The sequence below is a fragment of the Suillus plorans genome (genome assembly GCF_016647745.1).
Source record: "Suillus plorans strain S12 chromosome Unknown HD556scaffold_32, whole genome shotgun sequence".
NCBI classification, from domain to species: Eukaryota; Fungi; Basidiomycota; class Agaricomycetes; order Boletales; family Suillaceae; genus Suillus; species Suillus plorans.
This window is the reverse complement of record NW_024537416.1, coordinates 407,597-420,903: the sequence shown is the minus strand read 5'-3', so window position 1 is coordinate 420,903 and position 13,307 is coordinate 407,597. Positions and strand designations below refer to the sequence as shown.

General features: G+C 48.5%; 5 protein-coding genes across 5 annotated transcripts; 3 read left to right on the top strand and 2 right to left on the bottom strand.

Moving 5' to 3' along the window:
• Positions 1-34: 34 nt before the first annotated feature.
• On the top strand, positions 35-4,536 carry HD556DRAFT_525147 (uncharacterized protein). Its single transcript, XM_041310868.1, has 10 exons — positions 35-1,073; positions 1,132-1,188; positions 1,243-1,419; positions 1,479-1,634; positions 1,681-1,788; positions 1,855-1,998; positions 2,049-2,211; positions 2,270-2,466; positions 2,519-2,663; positions 2,717-4,536. The coding sequence occupies exons 1-10, from the start codon at positions 147-149 to the stop codon at positions 4,342-4,344; spliced, it is 3,702 nt and encodes a 1,233-aa protein (XP_041159678.1). The 5' UTR covers positions 35-146; the 3' UTR covers positions 4,345-4,536.
• Positions 4,537-4,725: 189 nt separating this feature from the next.
• On the bottom strand, positions 4,726-6,980 carry HD556DRAFT_1376298 (MFS general substrate transporter). The gene is made up of 11 exons (XM_041303101.1): positions 6,653-6,980; positions 6,583-6,602; positions 6,412-6,519; positions 6,271-6,356; positions 6,207-6,219; positions 6,074-6,160; positions 5,891-6,025; positions 5,452-5,835; positions 5,287-5,403; positions 5,096-5,236; positions 4,726-5,046 (listed from the first exon to the last, which is right to left on the bottom strand). Exons 1-11 carry the CDS (start codon positions 6,887-6,889, stop codon positions 4,863-4,865), a joined length of 1,512 nt encoding a protein of 503 aa, XP_041159677.1. The 5' UTR covers positions 6,890-6,980; the 3' UTR covers positions 4,726-4,862.
• Positions 6,981-7,246: 266 nt separating this feature from the next.
• Positions 7,247-9,270, top strand: HD556DRAFT_524964 (uncharacterized protein). The gene has a single exon (XM_041310866.1). It carries the CDS (start codon positions 7,277-7,279, stop codon positions 8,861-8,863), a length of 1,587 nt encoding a protein of 528 aa, XP_041159676.1. The 5' UTR covers positions 7,247-7,276; the 3' UTR covers positions 8,864-9,270.
• Positions 9,271-9,773: 503 nt separating this feature from the next.
• Positions 9,774-10,781, top strand: HD556DRAFT_1238329 (beta-lactamase-like protein; the record flags this gene model as incomplete). Its single annotated transcript, XM_041297967.1, has 3 exons — positions 9,774-10,120; positions 10,175-10,407; positions 10,465-10,781. The coding sequence occupies 3 exons, from the start codon at positions 9,774-9,776 to the stop codon at positions 10,779-10,781; spliced, it is 897 nt and encodes a 298-aa protein (XP_041159675.1).
• A 110-nt stretch (positions 10,782-10,891) lies between these two features.
• Positions 10,892-13,205, bottom strand: HD556DRAFT_524970 (sugar transporter). Its single transcript, XM_041310867.1, has 11 exons — positions 12,796-13,205; positions 12,726-12,745; positions 12,562-12,669; positions 12,427-12,512; positions 12,363-12,375; positions 12,229-12,315; positions 12,046-12,180; positions 11,602-11,985; positions 11,433-11,549; positions 11,236-11,376; positions 10,892-11,185 (listed from the first exon to the last, which is right to left on the bottom strand). Exons 1-11 carry the CDS (start codon positions 13,048-13,050, stop codon positions 11,002-11,004), a joined length of 1,530 nt encoding a protein of 509 aa, XP_041159674.1. The 5' UTR covers positions 13,051-13,205; the 3' UTR covers positions 10,892-11,001.
• Between the last annotated feature and the right edge of the window lie 102 nt (positions 13,206-13,307).

Here is a 13,307-nt window from a genome sequence, read left to right as displayed (position 1 = left end):
GGAAGCGAACAGCCTTAAGCGTCCTGAGCGTTTATTGAGGTTGAAGCAGTGAAGCACCACAAAACGCACAATACACGCACCTCTACAGCTTAGACAAAGATAAAGTCCGTCCAAAGTCCACCTCGAGACCATCGACGTCTGGTAAAATGTCGAACATCATTCCAATCACCACTCCCCTGCGAGAGTTTAAAGGCCATGAAGGAGGCATAAATGCAGTTGCAGTTTTCCCCGATAAACGACGGATGGTTACGGGCTCGGCCGACAAGACGCTTTGTCTGTGGGATTTGAAGACAGGTGTTGTGTTGAAGAAGATGGAAGGGCATCACAATGGGGTGACGAGATTGGCAGTATCACGAGATGGACAATTGATAGCAAGCGGTGATAAAAGCGGAGAGGTCATTATTTGGTACGGAGCAACTGGCGAACCATTCACCAAAATCGAAGCACACTACAATCCGATCATCTCGCTGGATTTTTCTCCCGATGGGACACTGCTGGCCAGGGCCACTGTTTCATATGACAAAACGACGAAACTGTGGGATACCAAAACCTGGGAGGTACAAGAATATCCAATCGAGTGTGGTGCATGTGTCAAATGCGTACGATATTCACCGTCTGGAGAACTTCTTGCCATCGCGACAGACAACAATATTGAAATTTACAATTCAGGCACAATGCAGTGTGTCGCAAAATTCAAGGGTCACAAGTCATGGAACTTGTCACTGGCGTGGACGCCCGATGGCACACGCCTTCTCACAGGCGGCAGTAAGGACGATCCTACCATACGCGAATGGAATACAACAACATGGGAGCAAGTCGGTGATCCCTGGATGGGCCACATTGAGCAAATCAATGCCATTGCCATTCATCCTGCTGGCACGCTCGCCGCCTCCACATCTACTGACAAACGCATCCGTCTCTGGCGGATGTCAGATCGGCAAACCATTGCCGTCTTCAAGAACTCATTCGACGGGATGTGCATCACTTTCTCCGTGGACGGCAACCACATCCTCAGCGGAGGCACCGATAAGATGATCTCAGAGTGGGCAGTACCTCAGGGTACTCATCCAAAGGCATGTTTCCGTCCCTGAAGGCCTGACTCATACCACAAATCGAGCATGCTTCTTGCAGACTATCGCCATTACTACCGATGCGAACAACCATACTCCCCACGCCCATCGCTCAAAGGCATGTTTCCGTCCTTGACTCACATATACTAAAATTTGAGCGTCTTTCGTGCAGATCCTTGTCATCACGACCTCCCGTATTGCATGTGTAAACGGAGATTTATCTACCGCCGAAGACCTACTCACCCAAGATATCAACACCAATCCAAACAACCATACTTCCTATGCTCATCGCTCATTCGTTATGGCGCGAAAACACGACTGGGACCATGCCCTTCGGGATGCAATGAACGTGAGATTTGCTGACCCGTCTTCGCTCCCTTATGAATGACTGACTCGATGGCGACACAGTCCATCAACATTGAGCCCTCATTGACAGGCTACATCTCCAAGGGCATTGCCCTCTGCGGAACAGGCCGCATCCCAGATGCGAGGGCAGCATTTGACGTTGCATCGATGTACACGGACCAAGACTCAGAAATCCTCCATTTTCTGCTCTTGATCAAAGTATGTTGCAGTTGCCTCGCATACTCTGTATTTCATCGTGTTTTAGGCCATCGCGTTCTTCAATGCAGATCAACATGACGAGGCAAACCTGCTCCTCAAAGAACTCATCACTGGTTGTCCGAATGCCGATACTCGCGCATGTTGTATTGTGGAAGTAAGCATCGTGCAGCCACGCTGAGTCATCTGCATCGACGCTAATCTTTGCAAACTTGCATATTAGGCATATCTTCGTGTTCAACTTGGACTCGAAGCCTTGGATGGCGCACGTCACGACGAAGCCGCTGTTCATTTCACTGCCGCTATCGACTGCAGCAATTTACCGTCGAAATCAGACATTGATGAAATTTACGAGGATTTGGTGGTGGTACGTCAACACACACCCGAAACGCTTTCATAACCGAATCTCTTGTTCAGCTCTTCGGCTGGGATCTTAAATCGTTGTGGTTGACTGCACACCAGAAACGCTGCGATGCACTCCTTCTGGCAGGTAAACTTCAAGATGCCGTGAGATCATACCGATACATGATGGACAGTATCGACGAAACAACGAGGGCCATCTGCCTTGAATGGTCCAACGGTAAGTCTGGAGTTTGCAATGTCATGCAGGCTACAATCCTCACTCGCATTTCACTTAGCTTTTACGGAAAAATGCAGCGCGCCCCTTCTTACCGACGGAGATGCTGCCCTCACTGCAAGCGATTTTGATCGGGCGATTGATTTGTACTCGGCGGTGATCAACCTGGATTTTGCATCCGATGTCGTCTTTGAAAATCGCAGCAGGGCAAAGTTGGCAAAAATGCTTTGGACAGAAGCACTTCTCGATGCGCAAAAGGTGCGATGGCATCTATGTTTCCGTAGCCTGTGTTGACTTCGGTGATGCATAGGTCATGGAACTCAATCCTTCGTCTCATGTTGGATACAAGTTGATGCATACAGCGCTGCGTGGGGCGCAACGTTACGACGAAGCCATCGAGGCCTTCAAAATCATGTTGTCCAAGTTGGACCATTCTCCCGAAGCTCAGATACGAGGTAAGACATGGGACACTTCTGTATGATCTCGAAATGCCTATCTCGTTCTGTAGATCTGCGTCAGCAGTATGTCTCTCCATCAGAAGCGGAAGACGCCATTCAAAGAGTTGTTTGGATTGAACTCGAATATGCCCCGCTACGTCTATTGAATACCTCCACGGGTCTTTTGTGCGATAGAGTGGCACAAATAAACACCTTCAAAACGAGTGCAGAGTACAACGAGCTTGTCTCATTTCCAACGAAGGATTCGAATATCCGAGCAGAGCGCATCAAAGATGTAGTGGCAACGTACTTCCGTTGCGTCTTACTATCACACAGGTGGGAGGAGATGGAGGCGCTACTGCAAGACATCCAAGATAAAGATGTGCGTGAGTTGAAGGGACTTGCTGGGATCGCAAAACTGCAGTCGTTCTGCAATGTCGCTCGTGATGCCGGATATCGCTGGGCTTGGATGGACACATGCTGCATCGATAAGAAGAGCAACACCGAGCTTCAAGAATCGGTCAACTCCATGTTCGTCTGGTACCGCCATTCAGCGCTCACTGTTGTATACCTATCCGATGTGCCTCCTTCATCCCAACCCGGTGCACTGGCGAGAAGTGTCTGGAACGAACGAGGATGGACCTTTCAAGAGTTCGTCGCTCCAAAAGTTGTAATATTCTATCAGAATGATTGGTCATTATATCTTGACGATCGCTCTCCCAACCACAAGGAGTCCCCTGCAATTATGAAGGAGTTGGAGGATGCGACGGGAATAGACGCACGGGCTCTGATCTCCTTTCGTCCTGGGATGAGCAACGCCCGACAGAGACTTCAATGGGCGTCATCTCGCGTCACGACATTGCAAGAAGACATCGCGTACTCATTGTTTGGTATCTTCGGTGTCCACCTACCTGTCATGTATGGCGAGAAGAAGCAGAACGCGCTCGGGCGGCTCCTGCAGGAGATCGTGGCTCGGTCGGGAGACATCACGGTCCTCGACTGGATCGGACAACCTTCCGAGTTCAACAGCTGCCTTCCAGCCTATATTACTTCTTACGCCACTTCCCCACGCACCCTTCCATCCTTGTCCGAAGATCAGATCCAGAAAAGTATTTCTTTGCTGCGACAAAATCCCATGGCTGTGAATTTTGCTTCGGAACTTTACGACCGGCTTGATAACACGAGCGCTGCTGGTTTCGCGAACTGCAGACTGCACCTGCCTTGCATGGCATTCCACGTTACAGAAGTCAGTCTGAGCTACGGTACATCCCAGGAGACTCGATATGAAGTCAAGGCGGACGGGCTTCATGACCTGCTGATCAATGCCACAGAGCCAATTGTTCAGTTCTCGCGGATAAGGCCCACTCAGCAAACCTTGGTGCTTGTCCGTCCCTGGGATCGATCTCTCCTAGATCTACCAGACGATACGGAGAGCGAAGGGGATTATTGGACGCCGCCTTCATCTCCACCAGACGACTCACCTAGCCGTTCTTTTGTAAAACAGGAGGTGGATGATCTAGAATTGCGAGCCTTGCGGTTGGTTGTTCGCCTTGAGCAGCCTTTTGGCGCATTTTTGCTAGCTCGGCAACGTGGCGGAGAATATAAAAGGGTCGCGTCGGATCGTGACATCATTGCGCAGGTCAAAGATGTGGCTTCTGTCCGAGACCTGATGGACGTCAGGACGATTGACATACTGTAGATGCATCTCCCTTTGAAAACTAGGGATCTAAGCGGTTCCATCGGTACTTTCATATATATCATACTACATGCATGTATATTGGACTATAGTTTCCTTTCAAAGCAAACCGGCCTGGAGATCTATCTGCAGCATTTCCACGTCCGATACCACTAGACTAATGTCTCATGCTCATCACCTACCTGCATGCATATTGGTGCTCGGGTTCAACTTGAGCTGTAAGTCTCATCACTTCTCGATGTACCACTCTTCGTCCTCTAAGATACCTTGTGAGTTGCTCGTCTGGGATAGACTCTGCAGTCCAGGTCTTGGTTTCACGTGACATGGTATGGTACAAGGGTAAAGAGGTGTTCTTACCACATAATACCGCCGCTCGTACAATGATGAAGGCAACATCTCATACATTTATTCAAATATAAAATGAGACATTCTCCATTACGTGGTTTACATTCAACCCACTACTACAGCTTGATTTACATGAAAAAATCTTAATCAAACACCACCACCTTGATCAACGAGTGCTATAAGAAATATCTAAAGCCTTTGCGCAGCCCTAGAGCCTGCTCTTCGGCTTCAGCAGCTTCGTTGCACCGTGAAAGGTGCCTCCTGAATACCCAAAGCATCACAATACACATGGTGCTTGTCAAGATGCATATGCTACATGAGTTTGCGTATGAAGGCCCCCAACGGGACGGCCAAAAGTACCTGCGATGCATCAGCGACACCAAAAAGTAAGAGTACGCTATGAACTAACGATGAACCGATATAGCCGAGTGATGACATAGCATTGATGAATGCGATGGCCACAGCGCATTTCGACCGTGATTGGGAAAATGTGTTCATGACCCAGGTCAAAGACACAACATGTGCAACTGGGGCCTGAGCCATAAAGAATCTTCACAGAAAACGTCAGGCTGTGGAATTGCAGAACGAGAAGGTTCGTACAGAGACAGATATCGAACGGCCGCATTCATAGTAGAAATTGCGACCATGAACCCAATGATGGCGACAAATAGAGGACCAGCGGTATGCCAAAAGCGATCGCCAGTAGCATCAGAGTGCCTTAGCTATTGTTAATTCACCAATCGGGACTGGCAAGTAGATACTGACCTAGCCACAAGAAACAATGTTGCAGTTCCCAAAATCCACGGAGGTGCACAGAGCAAGAGGGTGATAGTCGAGCTGTAACCCATTGTAGCAGATAGTGTCGGGAAAAAAATGCGGAAAGATAAAGAAGCCTCCATCAGAATAAGAGCAACACCGAGCCACCATACTCTCCAATCTGTAAGTGCATCAATAAGGCCAGACCAACCCTCCACGGGCGTGCCTTTGTGCTCATTCCTGACCGCAACTTCCTCCTCCATCCGTAGTTTGGCCAGGATCCGTTCATCGGGTAAAAGCCAAACACTCGACGATGACGGAAAGTCTGGCAAAATCCAGATTGCAGACACTGCAACCACAATTGTCAAAATCCCCTCCACAAAGAAGAGCCACCTGCAGCACAGTCAGAGCAGTTCTACTTTGAGAGCATGCATATTTCGCCTCTGACCTCCAACCCGCAAAACCTAATATACCATCTAGACTTGCCAAAATTCCCGACGCTGTAAGAGCACTGAAAGCATTACTGATTGGGCTACCGCAAGCCAGAAGTGCTGTGCGGTACCCCAGTTCATTGCGCTTGTACCTAGAGAAATTTCAGGATATATCGTTCGAAGGTATTGGGCAACTGTACCATCGTGAAAGAAGGAAGATAGCTCCAGGAAAGAATGCCGCCTCAACCACTCCAACCATGAAGCGCAAGATAAGAATGGCATGATACCTAAAGCGACGTTAACTCCAGAGCGCCAAAAGTAATAGATACTAACGTTTGTGCTACGCCTTTTCATGACCCTCGTCAGGCAATATTGATTAGGCAAATGATGCACGTACCGATAAACAGGGTGATAGCACCACATATTGTCATGCAGTTTGAGAGGTATAGCGATGGCCTTGTCATGCGAACTAAGAACATGTTGCTTTTGAATTCTCAGACACGCCGGGCCACAGAAAGGATAACGTGCTGGTACATACGAAGGAGTTTGTGTCAACAAATACCCCACGTAAAAGATGCTCATGAGTGTGTTAAACTGATTCCCCGTCATACCAAGGTCCTCCTCAAAACCACGCAACCTTGCTGCACTATTATGACCGAGAAGCAATTGAGCCACATTACTCCAATGGTGAGTTCGAAAGGCTACGTACGCTGCATTAGTGCGGTCCATCTATGCAATAAATTAATGCAATAGCGGAAACACTAGAAATACCAACTCACGCAGCTCATAATATAGATCAGAACTAGGAAGGCAAATCGAAGGTCTAACTTGCGGAGGAGCCTCTTCTCCACTGTCTGTCTGTTCTGTTCATCGTATTCAGAAAGTGCCGGACTATCACTGCTTCTGTCAGATGCACCGTAGTGGGGACTGTTGTCTGTGCTGAGCAACGGGCGATCTGACATTCCTATGGAGTATGGACGGAAGAGACCACAAATAGCAGATTCCCGCTGGCACATCAGCACACCGGAATCCGGATACCCTCAGGTTCCGATTCATAATATACGGTGTCGATGAAAATAACCCATATTGATGGCAGTAAGAATATTGGCCGCTGTGGAAGGGAACTTTACTCGACCATATTTCTGGAATACTCGCTGACTAAGCGAGCCTAGCCGTGGTCTGGTCCATGGACCATGAGATCAAAATGGAGGGAGGCGAGGCAGAAGGGACTTGGCCGATCGATAGTTTACATGAGAGCAGATGACTATCATGAACAGTCAGAATTTTGATGGTACGGTAACCCCTGTAGTAAAGGGGTATCATGTTATTTATTTTGAAATATGAATATTGAGAGAGAGCCTTTGAATTCAACAGGCACAAACAACGCGTCGTTTGGAACCCTCATGTCCACAGCATACACCTTCCAGTCTCCGTCCGTCACGCTCGAAAAAGGCGCGTACCGGATGCGCGCACCACACAGCACGCGACCAGGTTCTTCTCTCAGCCAAAGCCTCATGACCGCCAAACAATCGCCATCCCACTCCCCAAACAGAAAGCTCGCGATCCTCGTCGCAGTACTAGCTTTCGCATCAGTAACATGCTTTTTCTTCGCGTATCATTTATTCACCACCAGGTTCGCTCCCTATGCACAACCGCACCCGCACCGCGCTGACGCCCTCCCAAAAGCAAACCCACTCGCTCCTGACACCAAATACCTCTCCTACTTCCCCCATAGCGGATTACACAACCAACGCATCGCACTCGAGAATGCCCTCGTACTCGCTAAAGCACTAAATCGTACTCTTCTTGTTCCTTTTCTAAGGCTTGGAAAACCAATTCGATACGTTTCATTTGAAAAACTAAGACGCTTCCTCGTGCTTGGGTCCAAAACTGGGCTTGAACACTGTCCACTCGTCCCTGTCGGCATACCAGCCCCCGACGAATGTTCAGGGTACGAAGAGTGGACTTCCATCCCATGGGATCACCTCGTCGATCTACAAGCAATAGGACAGAAAATCGGAGTAAAGATGATTCAATGGGACGGAAGCCCAGCAGCAGAATATATGAAAAAGTTTCATATCAATATCTTCGACGCGGATACCTTGACGTTGCAAGACTCTGGACCTTACGATTTTCGGTTCTTGGACACGCTTGATGATGTGTCGCCTACGCGGGACAAGTATCTCTATTCCATCTACATTCCAACACTTGCTCGGGCACCCGAGAGATTGGTGCAGATCGGAACGTTGTTCGGCTCGTCGAGGCTTAGGCTAAGACAGGATGTGAGTAAGAGCGTGCGGAAAGATGTAAGGAGCGGAATGGCATTCACGAATTCACACCTATCTCCTGTGGCCGATACGATATATGAAGCCTTAGGCACTGTCTATATTGGTGCCCATCTTCGTGTTGGGGACGGTCAATTCGAACAACGAAGCACCGATAATGCAAGAACCATCTGGTGGAAACTCGTACACCTTGTTTGTGGACTAGATCTTGAAGAAACTCTGGCGCTTGAACAGCAGCTCAGTCCTTTCGACGAGGACCTCGATCCGCCGTTTATCCAACCGGATGTACCGAGTCTCAGGGTACCTCATCCGCCTTTGCCTTTTCTGCCACATACATTCAAACCCAAGATCCGATGTCGTGCACCTCTGCATACTTCAGCACCATTGCAAAAACTGAACGCTCCTCTGTACATTGCCACTGACTCCCCGAATCCTGCAGCAGACCCACTATTTTCCATTTATCTTCAAACTTTCCCTTGTATATTCTTCCTGTCTGATTTTACATCCCGTTTGACTCCTCTCGACGCATTGATCAATGCGTATGACCAGGTCTTGTTAAAGGGATTTTTGATGCCGGTGTTGGACGCGATGGTGTTGGCTAGAGCGAGAGAGGTCGTTGTCACAGATGGAAGCACTTTTGGAGCGTTTGTGAAGGATGTGCTGTGGAGGCGGCGTTGGGGATTTGAAATCGTGCAGAGGGGATGAGTATTAGTGCTAGAATCCACGTCGAACAAAACTGATCTAGTATTGTCCAGTCACGCACTCAGGTGCACGTCTCAGATATACCTTACACCAAATCCCGAACCCAAAGTACTAGTGACTGGATAACTTCATGGTTCCCAGTAGTTTCAGGAAACAAAATGTCAGGAGCATGGCGCTACCCGCATAGGTTGACTGTTGATGCTACTGTTCTGATCAAAGATGCTCATCCCGGTCACCTTTCTTCAGCGAAACAAGCCGACACCCACGTCGTGGTGATCTCGGATAACACCTGGATCGGTATTAATAGTACGATGACTCTGTCTTCCTTCTTCCATTTCAAGGTCTTGACTAATCAGAGATGTCCGAGTCACTAGCACAGCGGGTACTATGACGTTTCGGGTACTTTTTGAACATGCACAACTAGCTACAGCTGGTCTTCCACCCTCACATTTCAAGTTCTCAACTTATCTATATCATCAATCATCGATATCTCGCTTCACTGCTTAGATCCTCATTAACCAGGCACTTTCAACTTTACTCTGGATAGTCATTAGTACGCCCTTGCTGTCCGTGGGTCATGCACAGCCAGGGCGTAGCATCGAGTGTTGGATAGTAAGGCCGACTTATCCAACACTCGATAGTACGTCCTGGCTGTGAATATATTTATATATCGTGCTGACGGGTACGGTATGACCGGTGACCACGGGCAGCTCTTTACACTGTACCCGTACCCGCCATACCCATGCTATACCCTAATCGAGCTCGGAGTTTCTGGCTAGCGTGACTCCAAGTTGTTGTCTTTGAACTTTGTGGAGTCATGGTGCTGCCGTTGTGCTGCCGTTTGTTTTCCTTGCTTATATGTAGCGGCGCACATTTGAGTCTTGGTTCTGATTCACCCTTGAATTTGATACCAATGTCCACGGAGGCACGTTCACTCCCTCCTCCGTCCGATGAGCAGGCATACATGTACGTATCTGCCCTTGAAGCCGGACACCTCATTGTTCCTTTGAGTCTAATGGTAGCTGATCAATCGGACGATCCCATAACCTTCCCCTCACTCGCATTCCTACTGCGTCATTCGAAGAACAATAAGCGGGTTGTTTTCGACCTAGGAATCCACAGGAACATCAAAGAGTTTGCGCCTGCTGCAATATCAGTAGTGCCTGATGTGAAGCAGACTGCGGCAGAGTCTTTGGAAGCTGGTGGAGTCCCCCCTTCATCAGTTGACTTGGTAGTCCTGAGTCACCTCCATTGGGATCAGTGAGTAGCTCAGCGCCCGAGGTGGTATGAATCGCCTAACCTGTCTCCTTTCAGCGTCGGAGATCCCTCCCCGTTTACGAGTGCTGAGTTTATCCTCGGGGAAGGATCGAAGCAAGCTTTTTTGGACCCTGGTTCCTGTCACAGTCCTATAGCTTTTTCATCCATTCGTCCACCAGAAGACCGTCTACGCTTTGTCACAGCTTCTGACCTAAACGTGGCAATCGGACCCTACCCGCACGCAATGGACATTTTCGGTGATGGCAGCATATACATCGTTGATGCATCTGGTACTTATCTACTGCATGCACAAGACTGGAAAAGTCACTCAGGCTTGTTTATTGCAGGGCACGCTGACGGGCATATCAACATCCTTGCGCGCACTTCCCCGGACGGCGCTTGGATCCTGCTAGGCGCAGATTCAGCTCACCATCCTGATTTGATCACTGGGAAGATGCAAATTGCATGCCATGTCGATGCGAAAACGGGCGCGGTAACATGTTCTCACCAGTACAAGGAAGTCGCGGAGGAAAACATTCGCAGGATGAGGTCGTTGTTAGAGATCCCGAGGGTGCAGGTTCTGGTAGCCCATGATATAGTTTGGTATGAAGAAAACAAGGGTAAAGAAGTGTTCTTACCACACACAATACCGCCACTCGTATAATGATGGATGAGTCATGCCATGGTAGATGCCCTACATTTATGACAGTAAAGCAATTACATCTAGACGCAACGTTGGTAGTTGATAATTTGGAGGAGCGTAATTCGCATTAATGTATTTTGGTCAACTGTGTACAGTATGTCAATAATCAGACCCAATTTCACCCAACAAAGTATAACCCGCCACCGAACACTGCTAGACAACTGAGCAGCGACTCAAAGTGCTAGAGGAGATATCTCAAACCCTTGGGCAGCCCTAGGGATTGCTCCTCAGCTTCAGCAGCTTCATTGCACCGGGAAAGGTGCACCCTAAATACCCATAACATCGCAATAGATACGATGCTTGCCAAGATACAAATAATATACGAGTTCACGTATGAAGGTCCCCAACTAGATGGCCAGAAGTATCTGTGACGGCGTCAGCAGTAGCATATATCACGAGGTTACTGTAAACTGACGATGAAACGATCACGCCGCTCGATGCCATGGAGTTTATGAGTGCGATGGCTGCAGCGCGTTTAGACTGTGATTGGGAAAAGGTATTCATGATCCAGGTCAAAGCGACAACATAGGCAACTGGGCCCTGAGTCATCAAGAATCTTATCGGTGCGCGTAAGTCACCGAAATCGCAGAACGGAGACGGGAGAGTTCGTACAAGGATATATATCGTAAAGTCGTATTCATAGTTGAAATTGCGAGTATAAATCCAGAGATGCTGACAAGTAGAGGACCAACAATGTGCCAGAATCGATCACCGGTTACATCGGAGTGCCTTGACTCAGTATTGTCAATTCGCCTATCGGACCTGTGAAGTGAATACTGACCTGGCAACAACAAATGAGGTCGAAGTTCCCAAAATCCACGGAGGTGCACAGAGCAAGAGGCTCGTAGTCGCGTCGTAACCCATTGTAGCGGCTAGCGTCGGGAAGTAAATACTGAATGACATCGAGGAAACCATCACGCTAAGGGCAGCACCAACCCACCACACCCTCCAATCCATAAGAGCGTCAGCAAGACCAGAATAATCTCCTCCGGGTTTACTTTTGTGCTCATTTTTGGTCGCGACTTCCTCCTCCATCCGTTGTTTGGCCAGTATCTGTTCGTCAGGCAGAAGCCAGGCGCTCGGCGTTGAAGGAAAATCAGGTAATATCCAGCCCGCGGACACCGCAACCACGATGGTCAATGCGCCTTCTAGAAAAAAGAGCCACCTGAAGCAGGGAAATCAGAACAGTTTGACTTTTTGAAAGCACGCGCATCTCGACTCAGACCTCCAAGCCGTAAAACCTAGTGTACCGTCTAAGCATCCCAAGATCCCTGATGCGAAAAGAGCACCAAAAGCATTACTAATCGAGGCGCCGCAAGCAAGAAGTGCTGTGCGTAACCCTAGTTCATTTTTCTTGTACCTGAAGAAATTTCAATATATGCTATTCAGAGACGCTGGAGAATTATACCATTGTGAAAGAAGAAATACAGCTCCGGGAAAGAATGCTGCCTCCACAAATCCAATAAAGAAGCGCAAGATAAGAGCTGCATGATATCTAGAGCAGCGTTAAGAGAGGACAGCGCTAAAGATCTAGGTACCAACGTTTGTACCGCACCTTTCATGATCCCTCGTTAGCCAATGTCGATAAAGTGGACGCGTTACGTACCCATGAACACTGTGAGAACACCCCATATTGCCATGCAGCTCGAGAGGTATAGTGATGGCCTTTTCATGCGATGTAAGAGCATGTTGCTTTGGAATTATCAGAGATGGCTCAGAGTGATAAGGTGTTGAAACATACGAAGGAGCTTGCGTCAACAAATAGCCCACATAAAGGATGCTGGTAAGTGTGTTAAATTGAGTCCCAACCATACCAAGGTCCTCCTCGTAACCACGCAACCTCGCTGCACTTGCAAGTGGGCAGCTAAGTAACTCTACTCCACGCAATTTCGAAAGGCCACGTACGCTGCATTAGTGCGGTCCATCTGTGAAGAGAGTTTAGGTAGTTAAGGGAACACGAGGTACACCAACTCACATAGTTCATAATGTAAACCAGAACTAGGAAGGCTACCCGAAGGTCCAACTTACGGAGAAGCCTCTTCTCCACAAGTGAGCTGTCGATGTAATCCAAAACAGGTGTCGGATTGTCATCACTGCTGCCAGAAAGATCGTATTGGGAGCCGTAGTCGACTGCAGCAAGTAGGGGGCGATATGATACTCCCGAGGATGATGGCTTCCATCTCTGCAACCAAGGATCGATATATGCGTGGAGTCTTCCGGGTTCAATCATGATAATATCGAGTTGGAGATTAATACCCGACGCCCGTACTTCCAAGTTGAACCTTCGGAAAAATAACTTTACCACGTCATGACTTTACGGCAGTCAAGTCGGATGGCGGTCGCTGAGTCCGCTGCCCCCGGAAGCTACTTTAATGTTACTTAAATGTCATCGGATTACCGTAAGTACTATGCAGTATCTAGGTTAGGCAAGATTGCTTCCGACCCCGCTGCGTGCGAATCAGACCCTCTCTATGTAATATCTTGCAT

Bases quoted from the DNA above. Each gene is read 5' to 3' on its own strand.
- HD556DRAFT_524964 (XM_041310866.1), top strand. From the start codon at position 7,277: ATGTCCACAGCATACACCTTCCAGTCTCCGTCCGTCACGCTCGAAAAA.
- HD556DRAFT_1376298 (XM_041303101.1), bottom strand. From the start codon at position 6,889: ATGTGCCAGCGGGAATCTGCTATTTGTGGTCTCTTCCGTCCATACTCC. The intron at 6,026-6,073 runs GTACAGTTGCCC...AAATTTCTCTAG, and splicing joins ATCTTCCTTCTTTCACGATG to GTACAAGCGCAATGAACTGG. The intron at 5,404-5,451 runs GTCAGTATCTAC...ACAATAGCTAAG, and splicing joins ACATTGTTTCTTGTGGCTAG to GCACTCTGATGCTACTGGCG.
- HD556DRAFT_524970 (XM_041310867.1), bottom strand. From the start codon at position 13,050: ATGATTGAACCCGGAAGACTCCACGCATATATCGATCCTTGGTTGCAG. The intron at 12,670-12,725 runs GTACGTGGCCTT...CCCACTTGCAAG, and splicing joins ATGGACCGCACTAATGCAGC to TGCAGCGAGGTTGCGTGGTT. The intron at 11,377-11,432 runs GTACGAACTCTC...CGCACCGATAAG, and splicing joins ACTTTACGATATATATCCTT to ATTCTTGATGACTCAGGGCC.
- HD556DRAFT_525147 (XM_041310868.1), top strand. From the start codon at position 147: ATGTCGAACATCATTCCAATCACCACTCCCCTGCGAGAGTTTAAAGGC. The intron at 1,074-1,131 runs GCATGTTTCCGT...TGCTTCTTGCAG, and splicing joins CTCAGGGTACTCATCCAAAG to ACTATCGCCATTACTACCGA. The intron at 2,212-2,269 runs GTAAGTCTGGAG...CATTTCACTTAG, and splicing joins CTGCCTTGAATGGTCCAACG to CTTTTACGGAAAAATGCAGC.